The sequence below is a fragment of the Loxodonta africana genome, chromosome 11, assembly GCF_030014295.1.
Source record: "Loxodonta africana isolate mLoxAfr1 chromosome 11, mLoxAfr1.hap2, whole genome shotgun sequence".
NCBI classification, from domain to species: Eukaryota; Metazoa; Chordata; class Mammalia; order Proboscidea; family Elephantidae; genus Loxodonta; species Loxodonta africana.
In genome coordinates, this window is record NC_087352.1 from 9,722,982 (window position 1) to 9,742,470 (window position 19,489).

The window sequence follows — 19,489 nt, forward strand, 5'->3', positions numbered from 1 at the left end:
ATCACCAGGCCTTTCTTCCGTGGGTTTTACTGCTAACCTTTCGGTTAGTAGACGAGCACAAACCATTTGTGCCACCCAGGGTCTACCCAGGTCAAATCTCAGCTCCTCTGCCTCTTTTGCTGTGGCTTTGGACAGGCTTCTTAATTGCTCTGTGCCTGAGTTTCCTCATCTGTAAAATGAGATGAACAATACCCACTTTGGCTCCTTTTGTAGGGATTTTGTTTATGCCAAAGGTTTAGCATGGTGCTTGGCTCGATATTATTATTGTGATAGGGACAGGTTCATGGGGCTGGGAGAGCCCAGGGGAGGTACCTGGCCCATCTAGGGGCTTCATAAAGGGCTTCCTGGAGGAGGTGACAGCTTAAAGGAGGAGAAGGAAGGAGTGTGCCAACTGAAGAGGGGGAGAAGGTCAGAGCGGTCCCTGAGGAATGAGAAATGGTGGGAAATTTTGGCAACACAAGTAGAAGGACTTCCTTCAGAAGGTGTTCGAGATGTTTTCAGGGGTCTTGTTCCTGTCTCAGGCCCCCACATTTTACTCCCAGCTGGGCTGGCACCTAGAGGAGGGCAGGAGCAAGCTTCCTGTGGCAGTGGGTGGTGAGGGCCGCGCTTTAGTTTCCAGGACTGAGGGGCGAGGCTGACTGTGGACTTTTAGGGAAATCCAAAGATAGCTCAGCAGAGGATGACACACAAACTGGGCTCCCCACCCCCCACCTGCCTGGAGGATGAATCAGCCCCTCATACTGCAAGAAAGCCACTGTGTGAAGTCAGACCTGGGTTTGAGGCTCAAGGCCACCTTGCCCCTGACTCACCTCAGGTGGGACAGGGAGGGAGGGCTGGGTGTGAATCCGGAGCCTGCAGCTTCCTGGACCCCGCTCCTCATGGAATCTCAGTTTCTATATCTGCACAATGGGGATGGAGTGGGGTGGAGTGGGGTGGGGGAAGCATGTTGGGGTGATTTATTGAAAGCAGGGATAGAATTGCTGGGCGCACACAGGGCTTCTGTAAGCGTCAACCCCCTACCCTTTTCCTTTCAGAATCTAGCAGGCTCCCCTGGTGCAGATGTGAAACAGGTGTGTGGGATGGTTTGGGTCTCCTGTGAGTCTCTTGATGGTGAGTTGCCATCTAGGTTCTGGTGGAGGTGGGAGTAGAGGAAAAAAAAAAAACCTCAAAACCAAATCCATTGCCATAGAGTGGATTCCGACTCACAGCGACCCTATAGGACAGAGCAGAACTGCCCCCTAGGGTTTCCAAGGCTGTAATCTTTACGGAAGCAGACTGCCACATCTTTCTCCCAAGGAGTGACTCACGGGTTCAAACCACAACCTTTCGGTTAGCAGCCAAGCGTTTAACCACCACCAGGGCTCCTTAGAGGGGAAAAAGGCAGCAGAAAAAAGAAAAAGGGCAGGCAGGCATGCATTGTGTGTGAAAACCGGTGACAATAATAAAATGATAAAGTATCTCACATGTACCCAACCCTCTGCGCCGCTCCTTGTTTTAATCTTCACAATAGTTCCGTGGGTCAAAACTCAAACCTGTTGCTGCCAAGTTCATTCTGACTCACAGTGACCCTATAGGACAGAGTAGAACTGCCCTACAGGGTTTCCAAGGAACGGCTGGTGGATTCGAGCTGCCGGCCTTTTGGTTCGTAGCCTAGCTTTAACCACTGCATCACCAGGGCCAGGAGGCCCCATTTTACAGGTGAGGTAGAATGTACAGAAAAGTGAAGCCACTTGTCCCAGGTTACACAGCCAGGATTTGGACCCTGACTGGTCTGAATCTGAAGCCCTTGTTCTTAGCCTTGGAGCTGGCCTGCATGGGGAGGGTGTTAAGGACTCCCCAGCCTGCAGAGCTGGGAGGACACTTGGAGGGGAAATGGAGGTTGAGTCAGGGCAAGGTTTTTCCACTGGATGACCTGTCTGTTTGGAGTCTGCACGTGTTTAGAAGAAACAGCAACCACTTCTGACTTGGTCGTATATTTATTACAAAGTACAAGAACAGAGATTGGACTGGCAGGCTGGCGCCCCATTCCCTGCCAGATAATCTCTGCAGCTCTGGAAAAATGGTGTCTTCCTTGCTCTTCCACTAGGGGGCACCACCTCCTGCCTCCTCAAACCAGCCCAGACCTTGTTCCTTGAGCTATGCCATCCAGTGGTAACTGAGGCTCCCCAGGATTCAGGACTCCAGGGACCCAACCAGCTCCTACCCCAGGACCCAGGAGTCCCAACCCCCAGACACTTCCGCTTCTAACTTTGCCTATAGCAGCATAATGAGAAAGTCTTTGATGAGTGTGTAGGGGGAGGGCGACCATTTTCCCACTTGGGGCTGCAGGGTTGGGCCAAGGCTTCCCTCCTCCAGCCAGTGTCCCCTCCAGCAGCCACCAGAGACTCAACCCACCCCCAGGTGGGCCCCTTCAGTCCTCGCACTTGAGGTAGGAGGGGCTGGATCAGGAGTGGCAAGGCGGATGTCCTTCACCTCATCACCCGGGCAAGTAGTCTGATTCCTCCTCCATCAGTCCTGGGGAGACAGAAAAACACAGAGATAGGTGGACAGGCAGGGCAGAAACCAGGGAGAGCGACAGTGGGGGCACATCAAGGGGGAGGCAGACAAAGACCAGGGGGCAGAGATGGACGGAGGAGAGGGTCCATGTCCCCGGACACCAAGAGACCAGGGTGCAGGTGGCATTTTGACAAAGGCATAGGATGGACAGAGCCCAGGGACAGGCAGAGAGAGACAGAAGCCAAGCAAAGAAAATGAGAGAGGGGCAATGAGGGTCAGTGCAGGCAGAATGACCGTCTCCTCCCTTTCCTGCCAGTCCAGCTCCAAACTCAGATGCCTTTCCTCCAGACAGTTGGAGCGGAAGACCAAGGGTGACCTTGTCTCCGGGCCACGCCCCACCCCCTTAGCCACACAGGGTGCTGGTCACCGGCATTCCCTCCAGAACACCTTCCTGCCTGAATCCCAGCCCCCTCACCAGCTATGTGGCCTCCTGGCTGGATTCTGGAAGCTGTCGTGGCCCCAGGGCAGTGCTGAGCAGCTCAGTCAGGGCGTCCAGCTTTCCTGCCAGGGTGTCCATGCGCTTCTCCAGGGCCTGGTGGGAGCTGCTCAGCCCCAACTGCAAGTCACACAGGATCATGTGCATCTGGGCAGGCAGAGAGGGTCGAGGGTCAGCAGGCCGGGTGGGCAATGGAGCCAGCATCTATTTAGTAGTCCCTGGGTGGCGCAAAAGGTCAAGCGTTCGACTACTTGTTGAAAGATTGGTGGTTCGAACCCACCCAGAGGTGTCTTAGAATACAAGGGCGTGGCGATCTGCCTCGGAAAGATCACAGCCTTGAAAACCTGCCGGAGGAGCTCTACTCTGCGCACCTGGGGTCCTCATGAGTTGGAATCAACTCAACAGCAGATAACAACACAGGCTTTTGAGAATTATTCTAATGATAACAGTTACCACTGACCTCCTACTACATCCCAGCTACTTTGCCAGGTGCTTTTTCATGCATGGTTTATAAATCAAAAACAAACAAAAGCCTGTTGCTGTCAAGTCAATAGGGACCCTACAGGATAGAGTAGAACTGCCCGATAGAGTTTCCAAGGCTGCAACGTTCATGGAAGCAGACTGCCACATCTTCCTCCCATGGACCCGCTGGTGGGTTTGAACCGCCAACCTTTAGGTTAGCAGCCAAGTGCTTAACCACCACAGCACCAGGACTACTTGCATGGTTTATAATCCTCCCAAAAGCCATGGGGAGTAGGAATTCTGTTCCCATTGTACAGGGCAGGAAACTGAGGCCCAGAACAATTAAATGACATGCCCGAGGCAGCACCTAGAACTGAGCCTAGAGCATGATTGTTAGCCGCAGTCGAATCAGCCTTCGGCTCATGGCAACCCCCCACACAATGGAACAAAACACTGCCTAGTCCCGCACGCACCATCCCCAGGATCGGTTGCAGATTGGACCCTTGTGCTTCATAGTGTTGTCACTGGCTGATTTTCAGAAGTAGATCAGTAGGCCTTTATTCCTGTCTGGAAACTTCGTTCGAACCTGTTCAGCATCATAGCAACACTCAAGCCTCCAGCAGCAGATGAGGGGTGGCTGCACATGAGGTGCGTTGGCTGGGAATGGAATCCAGGCCTCCTATGTAGTTGTTTTTAGGTGCTGTCAAGTCGATTCTGACCCATAGCGACCCTATGCACAACAGAACGAAACACTGCCCCGTCCTCCACTATCCTCACAATCGTTAGCTTGAGCCCGTTGTTGTGGCCACCATATCAATCCATCTCGTTGAGGGTCTTCCTGTTTTTCTCTGGCTCTCTACTCAACCAAGCATGACGTCCTTCTCCAGGGACTGATCCTTCCTGATAGCACGTCCAAAGTGAGATCCTTGCTTCTAAAGGAACATTCTGGCTGTACTTCTTCCAAGGCAGACACAGTACGTATTCATTAAATATTTCTGGAATTGATGAATAATTGATTTTAAAGTTCACATAGCCCTTTCACTACAGTCAGAGCTTTACCCTCAGCAGTTTGTGAACTATCTACGGAAATTCTTTTTTTTTTTCCTTGGTGGAAATTTTTCAATTCTGCATTTTTGGCTTGATAATCTTCAGAAATTACAACTTGCCATTTCGGGCAGATCTGGGCCACCACCTTCTCACCAAACCTGTCCTGCCGTTTTGGGTTCTGCCTCTGTGACCGTGTTTACCACTGTTTGAATTGTTGCAGACTACTGAGAAAAACCAAAGGCCACCAGATAAGCCAAAGGTGCCGTGAGCCAAGCCAAAGGGGTGTGACATCCCCGTCCCCGAGTGCTTGCAGAATCAAGTGGTCACAGAAGAAGAAAGAGGTGGCAGAGCCAAGTTCTCCCAGGCCAGCTTGCCCTGCATAGAAGCACCTGTGGCAGCACCTGTGGCCTTGGGCACACCCTCCAAGATAACAGCAGAGATTGGGCTTTACTAAAACAATGTCAGCAGTGTTTCTATCGAGGTTGTTATAAAATTTGAATTTTCCTGGTTTTGCCGTTTATGTTTGAACTTGGTTTGTAAATTTGCTTTGGGTTTTATTGTTATATGAGTCTAGCTGGAAGGAGTTTTATAGCTGTCCACATGTAAGTAACTTAAGGAGGTGGTGCAGTGGTTAAGCACTCAGCTGTTAACCGAAAGGTCGGCGGTTTGAACCCACCAGCTGCTCTGCGGGAGAAAGACGTGGCAGTCTGCTTCCATAAAGGTTACGGCCTTGGAAACTCTGCAGGGCACTTCTAGTCTGTCCTACAGGGTCGCTATGAGTTGAAATCCACTCTTTGGCAATGGGCTTGGTTTTGTTTTAGTAAATAACTTGACAATGAAAACAGACACTGGGATTTTTTGTGCAATTTCTTTTCTTCTTTTTTTTTTTCTTCGTTTAAAAGGACCTTAAATGGTCCCTGGATGGTGCGAACGGCTGCTAACCAAACGGTCCATCCAAAATACCTTGGGAGAAAGGCCTGGTGACCTACTTCTGAAAAATCAGCCATTGAAAACCCTGTGGAGCACAGTGTTACTCTGACACACACGGGTCACCATGAGTCAGAGGTGACTCGGTGGCAACTGGTTTGGCTTTTGGCTTTTTGTGCCTTAAATGAGTTTAAGAAACTGTATTGCATCATTCGTTCAATCATTTATTCAACCATAAATGTTTGTTGAGTTCCCGTGTGTGCCAGGCCCTTGCCCATTCTCCCCAGTCTAGGCTAGATTTCCCTGCAGCCACCCCAGCCCACCCTTCTTCCAGACCCCCTCCCACAGGACTCCCGGTACCTTGGAGATATCCACCATGGAGTTCACTTGTTCCCGGAGCTTCCGGTGTTTCAGCCGCACCTGGCGGAACCTGTGGGAAGAGTAAGTAGGGGGTCAGTTCTCCTAAAAGCCTGGTCCACAGATGTGGCCTGAACTCGTGGGCGGGATAAGGGGAGAAGAGACCCACACAGGTACAGTACAAAGGAAACATCGCCAGAGAGCCAAGGGGTGGGAGGCCATGGTTGCATCCCTGGGCCCGTCCCTGGTAGAGACCCAGGTAACCAGGCACCCAGAGAGAGGGCACAGACCCACAGATACTGAGACACACACAGATACACCATGCAGATCTAGCCTGCAACCTCATGCAAGGAGCTAAGCAAGAACCTCCCAGTTAAACTGCTGCTAGATTCATGACCCTCAGAAACCTTAGGAGATAATAAACGTGTGTTGATCTGAACTGTGAAATTTGGAGGTAATTTGTTACATAACGATAGATCTAATACAATCTAAAAAAAAAAGTCACGGTCAGATCCGAGCAGATGTGTGTTCTGCCCCACTGTGGGTGTCCCGACATAGGCGCACGCCCACACCATGCAGAGAGAAGGAGCTATGGACTTGCGCACACAGAGAAGCCCTCACGTGCTGATGGCAGTCAGCAGCCTGCGCTGATGCCTACGGGCAGCTCCAGAGTCCTTCCTGTGTGTATATCTGTAGAACATCCAGGCCTCTTGCAGCACTCGGGCAGCGGACTCTTTCATCTGGGGGCAGGTGGCACAGCTTCAGTGAAGATAGGGCTAGAGAGGAGGGGGCTGGGTCCTGGACTCCTGGGTGTGAGGGAGGAGGGGGCTGGGACCTGGTCTCCTGGGCCTAGGGAGGAGAGGGCAGGGACCTGGACTCCTGGATGTGAGGGAGGAGAGGGCTGGGATCTGGACTCCTGGGTCTGGGGGGGGCCTGGGACCTGGTCTCCTGGGCCTGAGGGAGGAGAGGGCAGGGACCTGGACTCCTGGGTGTGAGGGAGGAGGGGGCTGGGACCTGGACTCCTGGGTGTGAGGGAGGAGGGGGCTGGGGGCTGTACTCCTGGGTCTGAGAGAGGAGGGGCTGGGGGCCTGGACTCCTGGGTCTAAGGGAGGAAGGGCTAGGGCCTTGGTGGAGGAGGTGTTCTCCAGGCGCTGCCGGCCCACTCTCACCTCTTTGGTATACTGGATGTCCATCATGAAGTTGTGCACGTGCTTCTCCGCTTTGTTAAACTCCAGCTTCCGGGCCACCACGGCCACCAGCAGGGCTGTGCAGCAGACCCCCTGTGGGCACAGCAGGCACCGTGGGGCCTGTGGGCCAGCCCTGTACACTATCTCTCCTTGAACCCTTCTACTAGGTATGACCATTCCCAACTGGTGGACAAGCAGACTGAGGAGAGAGGGGACCAAGGTACCGCAGTTTGGAAGTGAGGGGGCTAGGATCGGAAACCACATATGTCCCAAGCCAAATCCGGTGCCTTGTGTTCACACCATCAGAATTCCACTTTTGTTAGGGGTGTGAGGGGAGGAGGGGTGGTCCTGCGTGGGGGCGGACCTCAGGTCCCTCAATACCCCTTCCTCTCACATCCAGTTGGTCATCAGGTCCTGCCACTTTGATCACCAAGGTGCCCTCACCTTCCTCCCACCCTTACTGGCCTCTCCCCCAGGTCTGGCCCTGTCCTCTCCCTCCTGGACCATCTCTGGCCTCCCACTGCACCCACCCCGACCCCAGAGGGACCTAACACCCAGTTATGACCCTGCCGCCACACTCTAATCTCCTTCTAGGCTCTCACTGCCCCGAACTTCTCAGCCCAGCATTCAAGGCCTTCTACTCCCTGCTGCCTCCTCACCCCACCTACCTCCCAGACAACTCACAGCCCTGGCCATATTCTGCCTCATTTGCCCAAGCACCTTGGTCCGAGCACCCTCCCTCCTCCCAAGGCCTTGAAGCCTTCAAAAAAAAAAAAAAAAAAAATCAAAACACACAACCAAACTAGTTGCCGCCAAGTCAATTCCAACTCATTCCATTTGTTACAGACTAGAGCTTAGCGCCATAGGGCTTGCTTGTCTGTAATCTTTATGGAAGCAGATCGCCAGGCCTTTCTTCCACTTAGTGGACTCGAACTGTTAACCTTTTAGTTAGTAGCTGATGGCAAACTGTTTGCACCATCTAAGGACTTCTTCCATCTTTCAGGGCCCCATCAAATTCCAATGGCCCTGTGACCCTTGCTCACTTCTCCTTGGGGTGGAATGACTCTTCCTCTGAAGCATCTCCCCCCACCACGTGTTCGGCTCTTGACCACTCAGAGCTTGGATGTTTAGAAACATTGGCTCTGGGGACTGCCTGACTTCCGGTCCCAGCTCTGAACAACTGAGGCTCAGTGCCTCAGTTTCTTGTCTGTAAAATGGGCATTCCCTCACACTGTTACTCTGTGGATTCCATGAGTTAGCCCCTGGAAAGTGGTTAGAACAGAGCCTGGCTGAGAGTATGTGCTCAGTAAAAGGTAGCTATTATATTCCATTGAGCCATGGAAGTTCTTGGCCTGAAGCTGGCTATGAACTCTAGTGCAAACCGTTCTCTCTCTAGGTCTCAAGTTTTTTTTGTTAAACAAAGGTCACTGACCCTTTCTTTGGGAGTGTCTCCCAGGCTGGGTCTCTGCCCCACTTCCCTAGTCCCTGAGACTCACCATTGTGGGGTACACATTTCAACATGTCATTCTTTGGTTATCCTGGGACAACATCAGCGCTGAGGGCTGGGGGCTGGTGGCTTGGGTCCCTGAGGGTAAAGGGGATGATCTCTCACGGGGAAGTGAAGGCCAAGGCATTGGGTGCTGGGTCCGAGAGGGGGATAGGGGCTGGGTGGGGGAAGCTGGATGCCTGGGTCTACAGGAAAAAGGGGACGGACAGCTGGAATCAGGAGGAGGCAGAATCTGGGGAAAAGGCTAGAGTCTGGGGTTGGAGAGCCTCTGCCTTAGTCCTTGAGGGCACAAGAGTTGGAGTTGGGGCTGCTGGGTGCCTGGGACCAACACTATCACAACTGTCCCCCGTCTCCATTAACTGGGCACTTCCTGTGTGCCAGGGACTGTTTGAAGTCCTTTACCTGGTTTAACTCATTTGATTTCAGCAACCTCATGAGGAATACACTGGCACTGTCATCCTCATTTTACAGATGAGGAAACTGAGGCACAGAGAGGTTATGTGGCTTGCTTAAGGTCCTCCAGCTAGGCAGTGGCAGAAGCAAGATTTGAACCCAGGTAGCCTGGGACCTCAGGCATGTTCTTGATGACTAAATTCTATGGTCTCACAATGGCTGGGGGTTGAGAGGCAGGATTCCTAGGTCCTGAAGAAGCCTAGAAGTCACCGGGTGGTGCAAACAGTTAATGTGCTCAGCTGCTAAAGGAAAGATTGGTGGTTTGAGTCCGTCCAGAGGTGCCTTGGATGAAAGGCCTGGTGATCTACTTTAGAAAAGCAGCCGTTGAAAATCTTATGGAGTACAGTTCTACTCTGACACACATAGGATCCCCATGAGTTGGAATTGACTCAACAGCAGCTGGCTTATTGTTGGCTGGAGGAGCCTAGGACTGAGAAACCAGGGTGCCTGAGCCTTGATGAGGCTGGGGACTGAAATCCTGAATTCTGGAAGGAAATGGGGCTGGGAAGTCAGTGACCTGGGTCCCTCAGGAGGATGAGGGCTGGGGTCCTAGGTTCTGGAGAAAGCAAGGATGTGAGGGCTGGATTTGTGAATATGAAAAGGAAATGGGGCTGCATGTCTCGGTCCTGGTAAGGAAGTGGGCTATGGAGGTGAAGGGTCTGGACATTTGAGTTTCTCGGGGGTATCCCTGAAAGCCTGTACTGGCTCCATCGTCCCCTTGGGCCTAGGGGATGAGTAGTTTGAGATAGGCTTAGGGTCCCTGAGGGGGCTGTACTCACCATGACCCCGGTGCAGAGGCAGACGATCTTCCCCCACATGGTGCCCGGCACCACGTCCCCATAGCCAATGGTCAGAAATGTGATGGGGATCAGCCACAGCGTGTCCGAAAGGTGACCAGTGGCATTAACAGCCTGTCTATGGGGAAAGGTGGGTTAGTTCTGAAACCCTGCCCCAGGGGTTTTTATATGCTTACTACCCTTCCCCTCAGTATGCTCCCACAGCCCCAAGAAGCACCTAGACCTCCCTTCCCCCCCCCAAAAAAAACAATAAGTTCTGAGCTTTGGGCATCCTCCCTTTGCTGTTCAACCTGGGCAAGATGCTCAACCTCTCTGGGCTGTGGGGTTTGAACCTTGGTCTGGCCAGTTCCAAAGCCTGTCTATGGCTGCCAAATTCAAAGTGCGTGGTTGAGGGGGCAAGCGGGACAAAAACCCAGCCCGACGTCCACTTGTCAGACCCTGGCAGAGGCTGCATCCACCCAGAGGAAGGGGTGCATTTTTCTAACTTTCACAAAGCTGCTGTGTGACCTAAAGGTGGCCCTATAGTAAAGAAAAAGTTGGAACCAAAAAGGTTTGTTGAAACTCTGCCCTTCTTTCCCCTCACTTTATAGAAGCTAAAAACCAAACCAAACCCATTGCTGTTGAGTCGATTCCGACTCGTGGCGACCCCATGTGCTACAGAGAAGAACAGCTCCACGGGGTTTTCTTGACTGTACTCTCTATGGGTGCAGATTGACAGGTCTTTCTTCCGAGGCGCCTCTGGGTGGATTTGAACTGCCAACCTTTCTGCTATGCACTTTGTGCCACCCAGAGCCTCAGGGGCCCCACCTCAGATCCACTGAATTAGAATCCTTGGGGGTGGGCCCTGAATTTGCACTGTTAACAGGCCCTTCTACTCATCCCCCCCCATCCCAAGTGCATTCAAGTTTTAGGACTTCTGCCTTAGGATGAGAGCCCTAGTGGCACAGTGGTTAAGAGCTACGGCTGCTGAAAGGTCGGCAGTTTGAATCCACCAGCTGCTCCTTGGAAACCCTATGGGGCAGCTCTACTGTGTTCTATAGGGTCGCTGAGTCGGAATCCACTTGACCACAACAGGTTTGGTTTGGTTTTGGCCTTAGGATTGTGGACTTTGACTCCTTTCCTGTTCTTCCATTTTTCAAGAGGGAAACTGATCCTGAGCAATTTCCAAATTGGGGAAACTGAGATCCTGGGAGGTGAAAGAGTTGAAAAACCACCAAAGATTAAAATTGCCAGGGAGACTTTAAACCTGATGGGATTTGACACCCATTTTGCAGAAGAGGAACCTGAGGCGCAGAGAGGGTGAGCAGTCACACAGACAACCGGAGGCAAGGCCTGAAGCCAGCTGTTCTTGCTCTTGGCCAGATACACTAAACCAGAGCTTCTCAAACATGAACAGACAACAGAATCACCTGGAGGGCTTGTTAAAACAGATTGTTGGGCTCCACCCCTCAGAGTTTCTGATTCAGTAGGTCTGGGTGGGGCCTGGGAATGTGCATTTGCAGCAAGTTCCCAGGTGAGGGTGCTAGCCCCAGAATCACACTTGGAGAACCACTGGCTAACACTCTCCACGATTTCTTTCTCTGGGAGAGAGAAATTGAAGCCCTGAAAGGGCACAGATCCAGCCAGTATCAGGATCTACCAGGCAGCCTAGAATTGGATCCCAATCCCTACAGGGAATTCTTTAACCCCCAAAACCAAAAACCAAACCCACTGCTGTGGAGTCAATTTTGACTCATGGCGAACCCATGTATTACAGAGTGGAACTGCTCTATAGGGTTTTCTTCCAAGCAGTCCCTAATTACTCCCATTCCAGGGTCACTTCTAGCACCTACAGTGTCATTTTACCAAATTTTTTTTTAGCAAGGGTAACAAGCGCCCAAGGGCAATCTCAAATTTGCACCCTCTCCCCGCTGGCCTCTTCGACCCGGGTTGGGGTGGGGGGAGTGATTCGCCGGCAGGCCTTATCCGGTGCCTGCTAGGACTTGCCCCCGAGGACGAATGCCCCTCTCTAACAGCCCCTCCCTACGCCTCTGCTCTGTGCTAATTCTGAAAAGGCTCCGTTTCCTCTTAGACGGATGCAATCCCTGCCAGGTGCCAGCGGCTGGGTTTGGAGCCTGAACAGATGTCTGGAGACCTGAGGCAGGGGAGGCCCGGGAGCCGGAAGGGAAGGGCTTCCTAAGGTCTGTGTATGCGGCCAAGAGACGGGAGCCCGCAGGTGGAGGAAGGGCTGGGGCTGGCCGATTGGTTCCTCAGCCCAGTGGATGAGGGTGTGGACAGACCTCAGCCAGGAGGATGAGAATGGAAAATGTGAGCTTTCTCCACTGCTTGGCTCCCAACCTGTGCCACCGTACAGGGCGGCAGTGGGTGGCTGGCTGCAGCTCCAGGGCCTCTAGCAGTCTCACCTCTCTGCCACCGACAGCACCCAGGCGGTGGTGAGCCAGAGGCCAAGCGTGAGGCCGAGCAGCAGGCGGCCGGGGTGCGTGTTCATGTACAGCTTGGCCACGAACCAGTGGCGGAAGCGGACTTGGTTGAGGGCGCCGATGCTGCGGTAAGAAGCGTTGAGCAGGACGCCGCTGCGCAGAAGCACAGCGCGGGGCACCAGGTAGAGGCGCAGCAGCATGGCCAGCGACAGCAGCGCCTCCTCCTGGCTCAGGAAGCCGGGCCAGCTCTGCGCCGCCCCCCGCGGCGAGCCCGCGCCTTGCGTGCAAGGCGGTCCCCGCAAGGGCGCCGGGTGCAGCCCGCACACCGCCAGCTCCAGCACGATCTGCACCGCCTGCCGCCCGGTCAGCGCCACGCGCCAGTCCCGGAGCCCGTTGTCGGTCATGAACAGCTGCGGGGAGGGGTCGGACAGGGAGCTGGCATCAGGCCACAGCCGGCCCACCTGCACCGCCAGATAAGGGGGGCACTCTGGCCCCGGAGGCGGGTGGGGAGGAGACAGTGCAGAGATGGGGGCTGGGGAGGTTTGGGGGGGAAAAAGGAGCAGAGTCTCAGGAAGACATCTCTCCGTACTCCATGCCCCCCAAGTTTCAGTCCACTTGCAGAATTTCCAGGCCATGAACACTTATTGAGCAACTACGGTGTGGCTGGCATTGTTTCGTGTGCTGAGGATGCAGCGTGAACAACATAGGCAGAACCCGGGTGCCTCGGTGGAGCCCAAATTCCGCATCCCTGGAGCCCCCTCCTACCCCTGTCTTTTGGGGCACGGGCAGTAATTGTGATACTAATAATACTAGCAGTACCAATAGCTAACACTTAGCAGGCACGTTAGACGTGCTGGGCTAACATGTCTCCATCCTTTATGTGGAGTAACTCAGTGAATGTCACAACACTATGAGATTTGACGATCCTTACCCCCATTTTACAGAGAAGGAAACCAAGGCCTAGAGAGGATTTGCTCCCGGCCCCTCAGTTGGGCAGTGGCACAGCTGGGCTACAAACCCAGGTTACTTAACCGCTGGAATGATTGTTATTAATGATAATGTGTACTTTTTACTGAGCACCTCTTGTATGTTAGACGCTGAGGTGGACTTTACCATCAACCAAGACTCGTTCCGGTCGAGTAGATTCCGATTCGTAGGGACTCTATAGGACAGAGTAGAACTGCAGCACAGGGTTTCCAAGGAGTGCCTGGGGGATTCGAACTGCCGACCTTTTGGTTAGCAGCCGTAGCACTTAACCACTATGCCACCAGGGTTTCTGGCTTTACCACGCCTGGCCAATAATCCTCATTTTATATGGGAAGGCATTGGGAGGGTAGGGGAAAGAGGGAAAGGGGTGCAGGGCAACAGAATCTGGAGAGATGGGGGATGGGATTTGGGGGATGAGGCTGGAGGGGGAAAGTGGGGAGTCGAATGTCTGGGGAGATGGGGGGCTATGGATGAGAAGGCTTCTTGGGTCTGGGGGAGATTGGCTGGGCAGGGGGGAGAGTCAGGAGTAGCGAGGGTCCTGTGAACACAGCGCTGGGATTTTAGGCTGCTTGGGTCTGGGACTGATGGTGAACGAGGGATGGAGCTATAAGTCGGAATCAGTTCGACGGCACTGGGTTTGATTTCGGTTTTTTTAAGGGATGGAGGACAGGGATCTGGGAGGTGAGGCCCAAAGTGAGGCTGCTAGGGACCTGTGGAGAGATCCCTGGGTATGAATCAGAGGAAATGGGGGAGCTGGAAGGGCTGGGCAGTGTGCAAGGGGAGGCTGGGGGCTGCAGGTGCAGGAAGGCTGGGGCTGCCTCAGGTGGCTTTGTCTGTCTGTCTGTCTGTCTGGTTCATCCCATCCTGATGGGGGAGGGTGTGGACACATCTCAAGGTGGAGGAACCTCATTACTCCGCCCAGGAGGAGGAGGAGGATGAAAGGAGGATGGAAAGTGTAAGCTGACAGGGCATGGTGGGGGCTAGGGGGGAGCGAGGAAGGGGCTTAGAGGCAGGGTTTGTCCTACCTGGATCTCTTTGGCGTGAAAGGCCACGATAAAGCAAAGGAGCAAGAAGGTGGAAATGCTGATCATGCATTTAACCAGGAACAGGTAGAGTGCCCACTGTTGGGGAGGGATAGAAAAAGGGGGTGAGATTCCAGGTCTCCACCTGGCCTTTTCCCTGTCTTTTCCTTCAAAACTTCCATCCCTTCTCAATCCCCAATTTCCTAGCCTCTTTCTCCATGTAAAACGGCTCCTCCTGATGTCTCAAAACCATCATCTGGTCCCCAGGGAGAGTGACCTCTTCCTTCCTAAGTAGACAACCCTGTCCCAGATGCCAGTGTCCACCCTCCTCTGCAGCTCTATTCCTAAGACCTACACCTCTGAAGGGAAGCCTTGAAACTCCCATTTTCTTCTTAATTCCCCAGCCCCCTTCCCACCAAAAATAGTTCCTCAGCCCTGATGAGGTGGGGAGAGGGTATCTAGAAACAGACATCTGGCCTCTAGAGAATGCCCCCTCCCCTTCCTTTCTTGCCCAGCTAGTCCTGCCTTGACAACCAGCTTTAACACCCCTATACCCAATTCCAGAGGAGCCTAGAAACTACCACTCAGTCTCCAAGGAATGAATGACACTCTGCCCTGATCTCATCCAGGGGGCTGAGTCCCTGAGACCCCAGCCCCAGCTCAGAGTGGCCCCCCCAGTCCTTCCCCCTGTGTCTCTTCCCCTCCCTCCTGCCCTTCCTCCTGGCGCTAAGCCCAGGGCAGATCTGGCCGGAAGCACAGGGCCTCCAGAAACCACGGAGAAGTAATTTTTTTTCCTCTCTTTGTGTGGCAATACCTTGGAAGAATCTAGAATTCTGGAGGGTAGGATTTAGAGTGATTCAAATCCACCAGCGAACCCTATGGGGGCAGTTCTACTCTGTCCTATAGGATGGCTATGAGCTGAAATCCATTTGATGGCAGTGGGTTTTTTTTTTTTTTTTCTTTTTTGGTGGGGGGACCCCTAGATTCTCTAGGGAGAAGTGGGTGGGTTCCTGTCTGGGGGGTGTTGTCAAGGGGAGGGGGTCACCTGAGTTCCCATGCTGAGCCCAACACCTGTTTCTTCTAAGACGGATGTTAGCTCCCCTGGCCTGGCCAGGGCCCAGCCTCTGAGCAGGGGAAAAGGGCCAGTTTCCTGCTGCAGGGGGCCTACCCGCTCCCTGCCCCCCACTCTGAACAATGGGACTGTTGTCCCCAGCCCTCTCCCACACCCTTCATCCTTCTCTGGCTCCCAGTTTCCCTGTCTCTTTCTTTAGTGTTTCTCAACCTCCACTCCACTAGACACACCCACACTCCCCCCTCCTCCCCCATGCAGTTCACCTCCCTGTGGCTGTCTCTACTTTTCCAGTTCCTCTGCCCCCCAAATCCTGGACCTGTCTGCATTTTTGGCCCATACTCCTGGCTCTGAATTTCCGCATCTCTGGGGATGTTTCTGCTTCTGTCTGTATTTGGGTTTTGAGGTGTTTCTCCCTGGTGGGTTTCTTGGTCTTTCCACCATCTCCTTCTCTCTCTTCTCCATTTGGCTTTTTCTCCATCTGACTCTCTATCTCTTTCTATCTCTGTCTCTTTCAGTCTCTGCCTCTCTGTACCTCCCTTCATCCCTCGCCCTCTGCCCCACCGGTGCCAGTACCTCTGTGTGCCCCCAGGGTTTGGCAACTGCCTCCCCTCAGCCCCTCCCCTTGGAGAGCAGGTGTCTGGGTCCCAGTAAAATGAGCCCATTAGGTTGAGATGGAGGTGGGGAGGGGACATGGATGTTACCAAGGCATCCCTAGAGAGGGGGCTGAGGAGGACCCTTAGAGTCATGTATTTTGACCCTTGCACCCAGTTTACAGGTGAGGAAACTGAGGCAGCAGCATCCTCAAAGTCCCAAAGCTGGAGGCAGTGGCCTGGCAGGTAATGGAGGGAAGGAAGAAACAAGAGGAGAGAAGGCGGAGGGTGGGGATGGGGCAGGAAGGACTTTTGTGCCCCCTCCCATCTGCCAGGGCACCATGCCCCCACCTCCTCTGCTGGGTGGGTAGTGAGCGTGGGAGAGGCCGGCAGGCCCTGGCCATGCTTCCTGTTGGCATGGACTTCAGCGGCCCCACCCCCACCCCCCCAGTGCCCGCTGCCCTTGCCTTGGACAGTCTGGCCAGAGGAAGCCAGCCTGCCCTGACATCCGTGTGGCACTTCAGAGCTGCCCGCCTCTCCCACCCCTAAACCCAGCCTGAGCCTCAGTCCTCCTGGGGCCCTTCCAGCTAATCTTCAAACTGGGTGCAGCTCCAGCCCAGTTCCCAACTCTCACCCCAGACAAGTCTCCAACCCCTTCTCTCCTGTCGAGCAATTCTGCTCTCCCCATAAGCCCCTGATTCTGATCTCTGTCCTCAAGACCTTTGCCCCCATTGCTGTCCTGACCAGAGCTGAAATGTGCTAGAATCTGCTGAGACCTGTCCTGTCTCCACTTGCCCTTTTCCTCCCCACTCACCAGCATCCTCAGACTCTGTTCCCTCATCCTCAAAGAGTCTCTGAGGCCCCTCCTTCCTCAGACCCAGGAGTCCAGGCCACCAGCCTCCTCTTCCCTTAGACCCAGGAGTCCAGGCTTCTATAAACCTACCTCTCCATTATTTCCCAGACTAAGTAGCACATAGATTCTACAGGAAATTGAGCCCCTTAATGTTGGAAATGGGGGGAGGTGAACTTATTTTCTACTTCCCACCTCCACCCAGAGCCAGTTTCTTCTGGGCTCTGCCCTTGGCCGCTGAGGCAATGGGTAAACGTTAGAGGTTAGATAAGGACCGAGGAACCTCCCCCTACTGGAAGAAGTAGTTTTTCTTCCCACCCTCCTTTCACCAAGCTTGGGCTACTTCTCCCCTAATCTGCCCTTGGGAGACTCAAGACTCCAGCGGTCCTGGACCTTCAGTCATCTAGACACCTTCAAAGACTGAGACACTGTGATGCCGTTCCCTTTTTCTTACAGAGTGGGTCCCCAGCATCTAATTCTCTCAGGACACAAGAGTCCATTTCCTAGCTCCTTCCTCCTTCAGGCCCAAGAGTTCCAGTCTCTAGCCCCCTCCTCCCTCGGACCCATGAGCCCCCAGCCTGTCCCCTCCTCCCTCAGACCCAGGAGTCTAGCCCCCAGCCCCCTCCCAGGCCCAGGAATCCGGGTCCCCTAGCCCCTCCTCCCTCAGACCCAGGAGTCCAGACCCCCAGCCCCTCCTCCCTCACACTCAGGAGCCCAGACCCCTAGCCCCTCCTCCTTCACACCGAGGAGGCCTGGCTCCTGCCTCCAATGCCCCAGCTTCAGGGCTCCACTCACCGGGCAGCCCCCGAACCACAGCATCTCCGCGTGCAGCACCATGAGTACGATGCCAATTCCCGCCAGCGTCAGCGCCCAACCCGCCAGCCACTTCTCCTGCTCCAGCAGGCGCTTTCGGCGCCACAGGGCCCCCAGGCTCGGCACCAGCTCCCCGCCCATGGCCCCCCGGGTCTTGGGGCTCAGCCAGCTTCCCGCCCAGGGCCCCCCACCTCGCAGCAGGCAAAGGGCAGCCACTGTGGCTTGCAGGTCGTCAGCCTGCTGCTTTCCTTCTGGGGCTCTGGCTCTGAGGCACCGTGGAACACTGTGCCCTCTGGGGGGTGGTGACTGCTGGGCAGGGAGGGGAGGGGCCAGGGACGCCCCTGGGCAAGGGGAGGCTCCCCAACCCCCCTTCCCAGACCAAGGAGAGACCAGGGTGTGTCTTGGGGCACAGCAAGGAAGAGGCGTCTATCCACGTGGAGAGAGACACACAATGATACACAGTGGGCTTCATCACACACAAGGGTCTGTCTATACTGTGTGTGATACACACCTACCCTCGGCCACACCCAGACACTACACAACACAGTGCCGGGTGATAAATGCTCACATGGCAGGAGACAGAACCGAACACATGTAGCCACACAACACAACGTCCACAGGGTGACTCACAACTCCCGACAAGCTCTGAAACCCACAGCCACACCCAGACACCACACACATGGTGTGACACACACCAACACTCAGCAAGGCAGGCAGTGTACGGTTGGCCCATATAAAAAAAAAAAATTTAGCCACCCAAATGTTGTCTATGCACAGACACAAACATGGCACTCAACATTGGCACAGCATATTCTCCGACACCAACGGCCACACCCAAATATATCCATGGCTACACAAACACAACATACCCCAAGTGATACACAAATACACAATATGCATTGGCACAGAGCTATCCAAATGTCATGCACAACACACCTACGTACACAATGTACTCATGGTGTCCCAAACATTATACAACCATGGAATGACCTCGACATGGGCAGACACACAACATTGAGAGACACACCCATGGCAGCCCCCATGCACCCAGCACATGGCACACGGCGACTCAGGCAGATATGTACACAGGATGATTCATGACACACACTTTTTCACCCAGACACACACTACATCCTGGTGCAGAATGAGATTATAGTCATAGAACAACATGAATGGACACACTTAGAGACCTACAGTGGACAGTGACACACAGAAAAGCAAGCAGCGCTTGCCCAAGGTGAGACATTCCAATATATTTTGGCTCACCACATGAGACACATTCTAGAATGATGCCCCTGGCCACAGGTGACACAGACACCAACACCCAAATGTCGCACACAGAGTAAAACATGCCCGGCAGCCTCTTGCCCACAAGCCACACCCGAACACCACATACAACACCCACTCACAGCTCAGCACATGCTCTATTCCAACACACGTGGCTACACAGACGCAACATATGCAGAGTAATACACAAACAGGCAGTGACACAAAACTCCACAAATACTTGGTGACACAAAACTCCACAAACATGGTGACATAAATTACACAAACAGGTGGTAACACAAAACTACATAAACACATGGTGACACAAAACTACACAAACACACGGTGACACAAAATTACACAAACAGGTGGTAACAAGACTACATAAACATACAGTGAGAGAAAACTAAACAAACACAAGATGACAGAAAACTGTGTAAATACACGGTGACATGTAACTACATAAACACATGGTGACACAAAACACACTGACACAACGTTGCCCAACACAACTCTCCACAAGCACCTCATTTCACAAAGACAGCAGATGTGACCCACTGGCCCAGCTGAAACCTAGTGTTGCAACACCACCATATACAACACAGAGAGACACACTCCAGCACAATGTAACACACAGCCCAACAAACACACACTACACATATTGAGTGGAGGAAAGGAAGAAACCCCAATATACCTCAAGGTTCAGAGTGACCTGCACAGCACCCCACACTGCTCTGTGA

General features: G+C 53.7%; 1 protein-coding gene across 1 annotated transcript; it reads right to left on the minus strand.

Annotated features, from left to right (window-relative positions):
* Positions 1–1,741: 1,741 nt before the first annotated feature.
* KCNN4 (potassium calcium-activated channel subfamily N member 4) lies at positions 1,742–17,624 on the minus strand. Its single transcript, XM_064293767.1, has 9 exons — positions 17,466–17,624; positions 14,162–14,257; positions 12,132–12,559; positions 9,712–9,847; positions 6,955–7,065; positions 6,407–6,525; positions 5,789–5,858; positions 2,972–3,139; positions 1,742–2,514 (listed from the first exon to the last, which is right to left on the minus strand). The coding sequence occupies exons 1-8, from the start codon at positions 17,622–17,624 to the stop codon at positions 2,975–2,977; spliced, it is 1,284 nt and encodes a 427-aa protein (XP_064149837.1). The 3' UTR covers positions 1,742–2,514; positions 2,972–2,974.
* Positions 17,625–19,489: the final 1,865 nt, after the last annotated feature.

Excerpts from the sequence above, each read along its gene's own strand:
- KCNN4 (XM_064293767.1), bottom strand. The coding sequence starts at position 17,624 with ATGGGCGGGGAGCTGGTGCCGAGCCTGGGGGCCCTGTGGCGCCGAAAG. Across the intron at positions 9,848-12,131 it reads GTGCTGTCGGTGGCAGAGAG|ACAGGCTGTTAATGCCACTG; the intron begins GTGAGACTGCTA and ends CTTTCCCCATAG. Across the intron at positions 3,140-5,788 it reads CCATGGTGGATATCTCCAAG|ATGCACATGATCCTGTGTGA; the intron begins GTACCGGGAGTC and ends CTGCCTGCCCAG.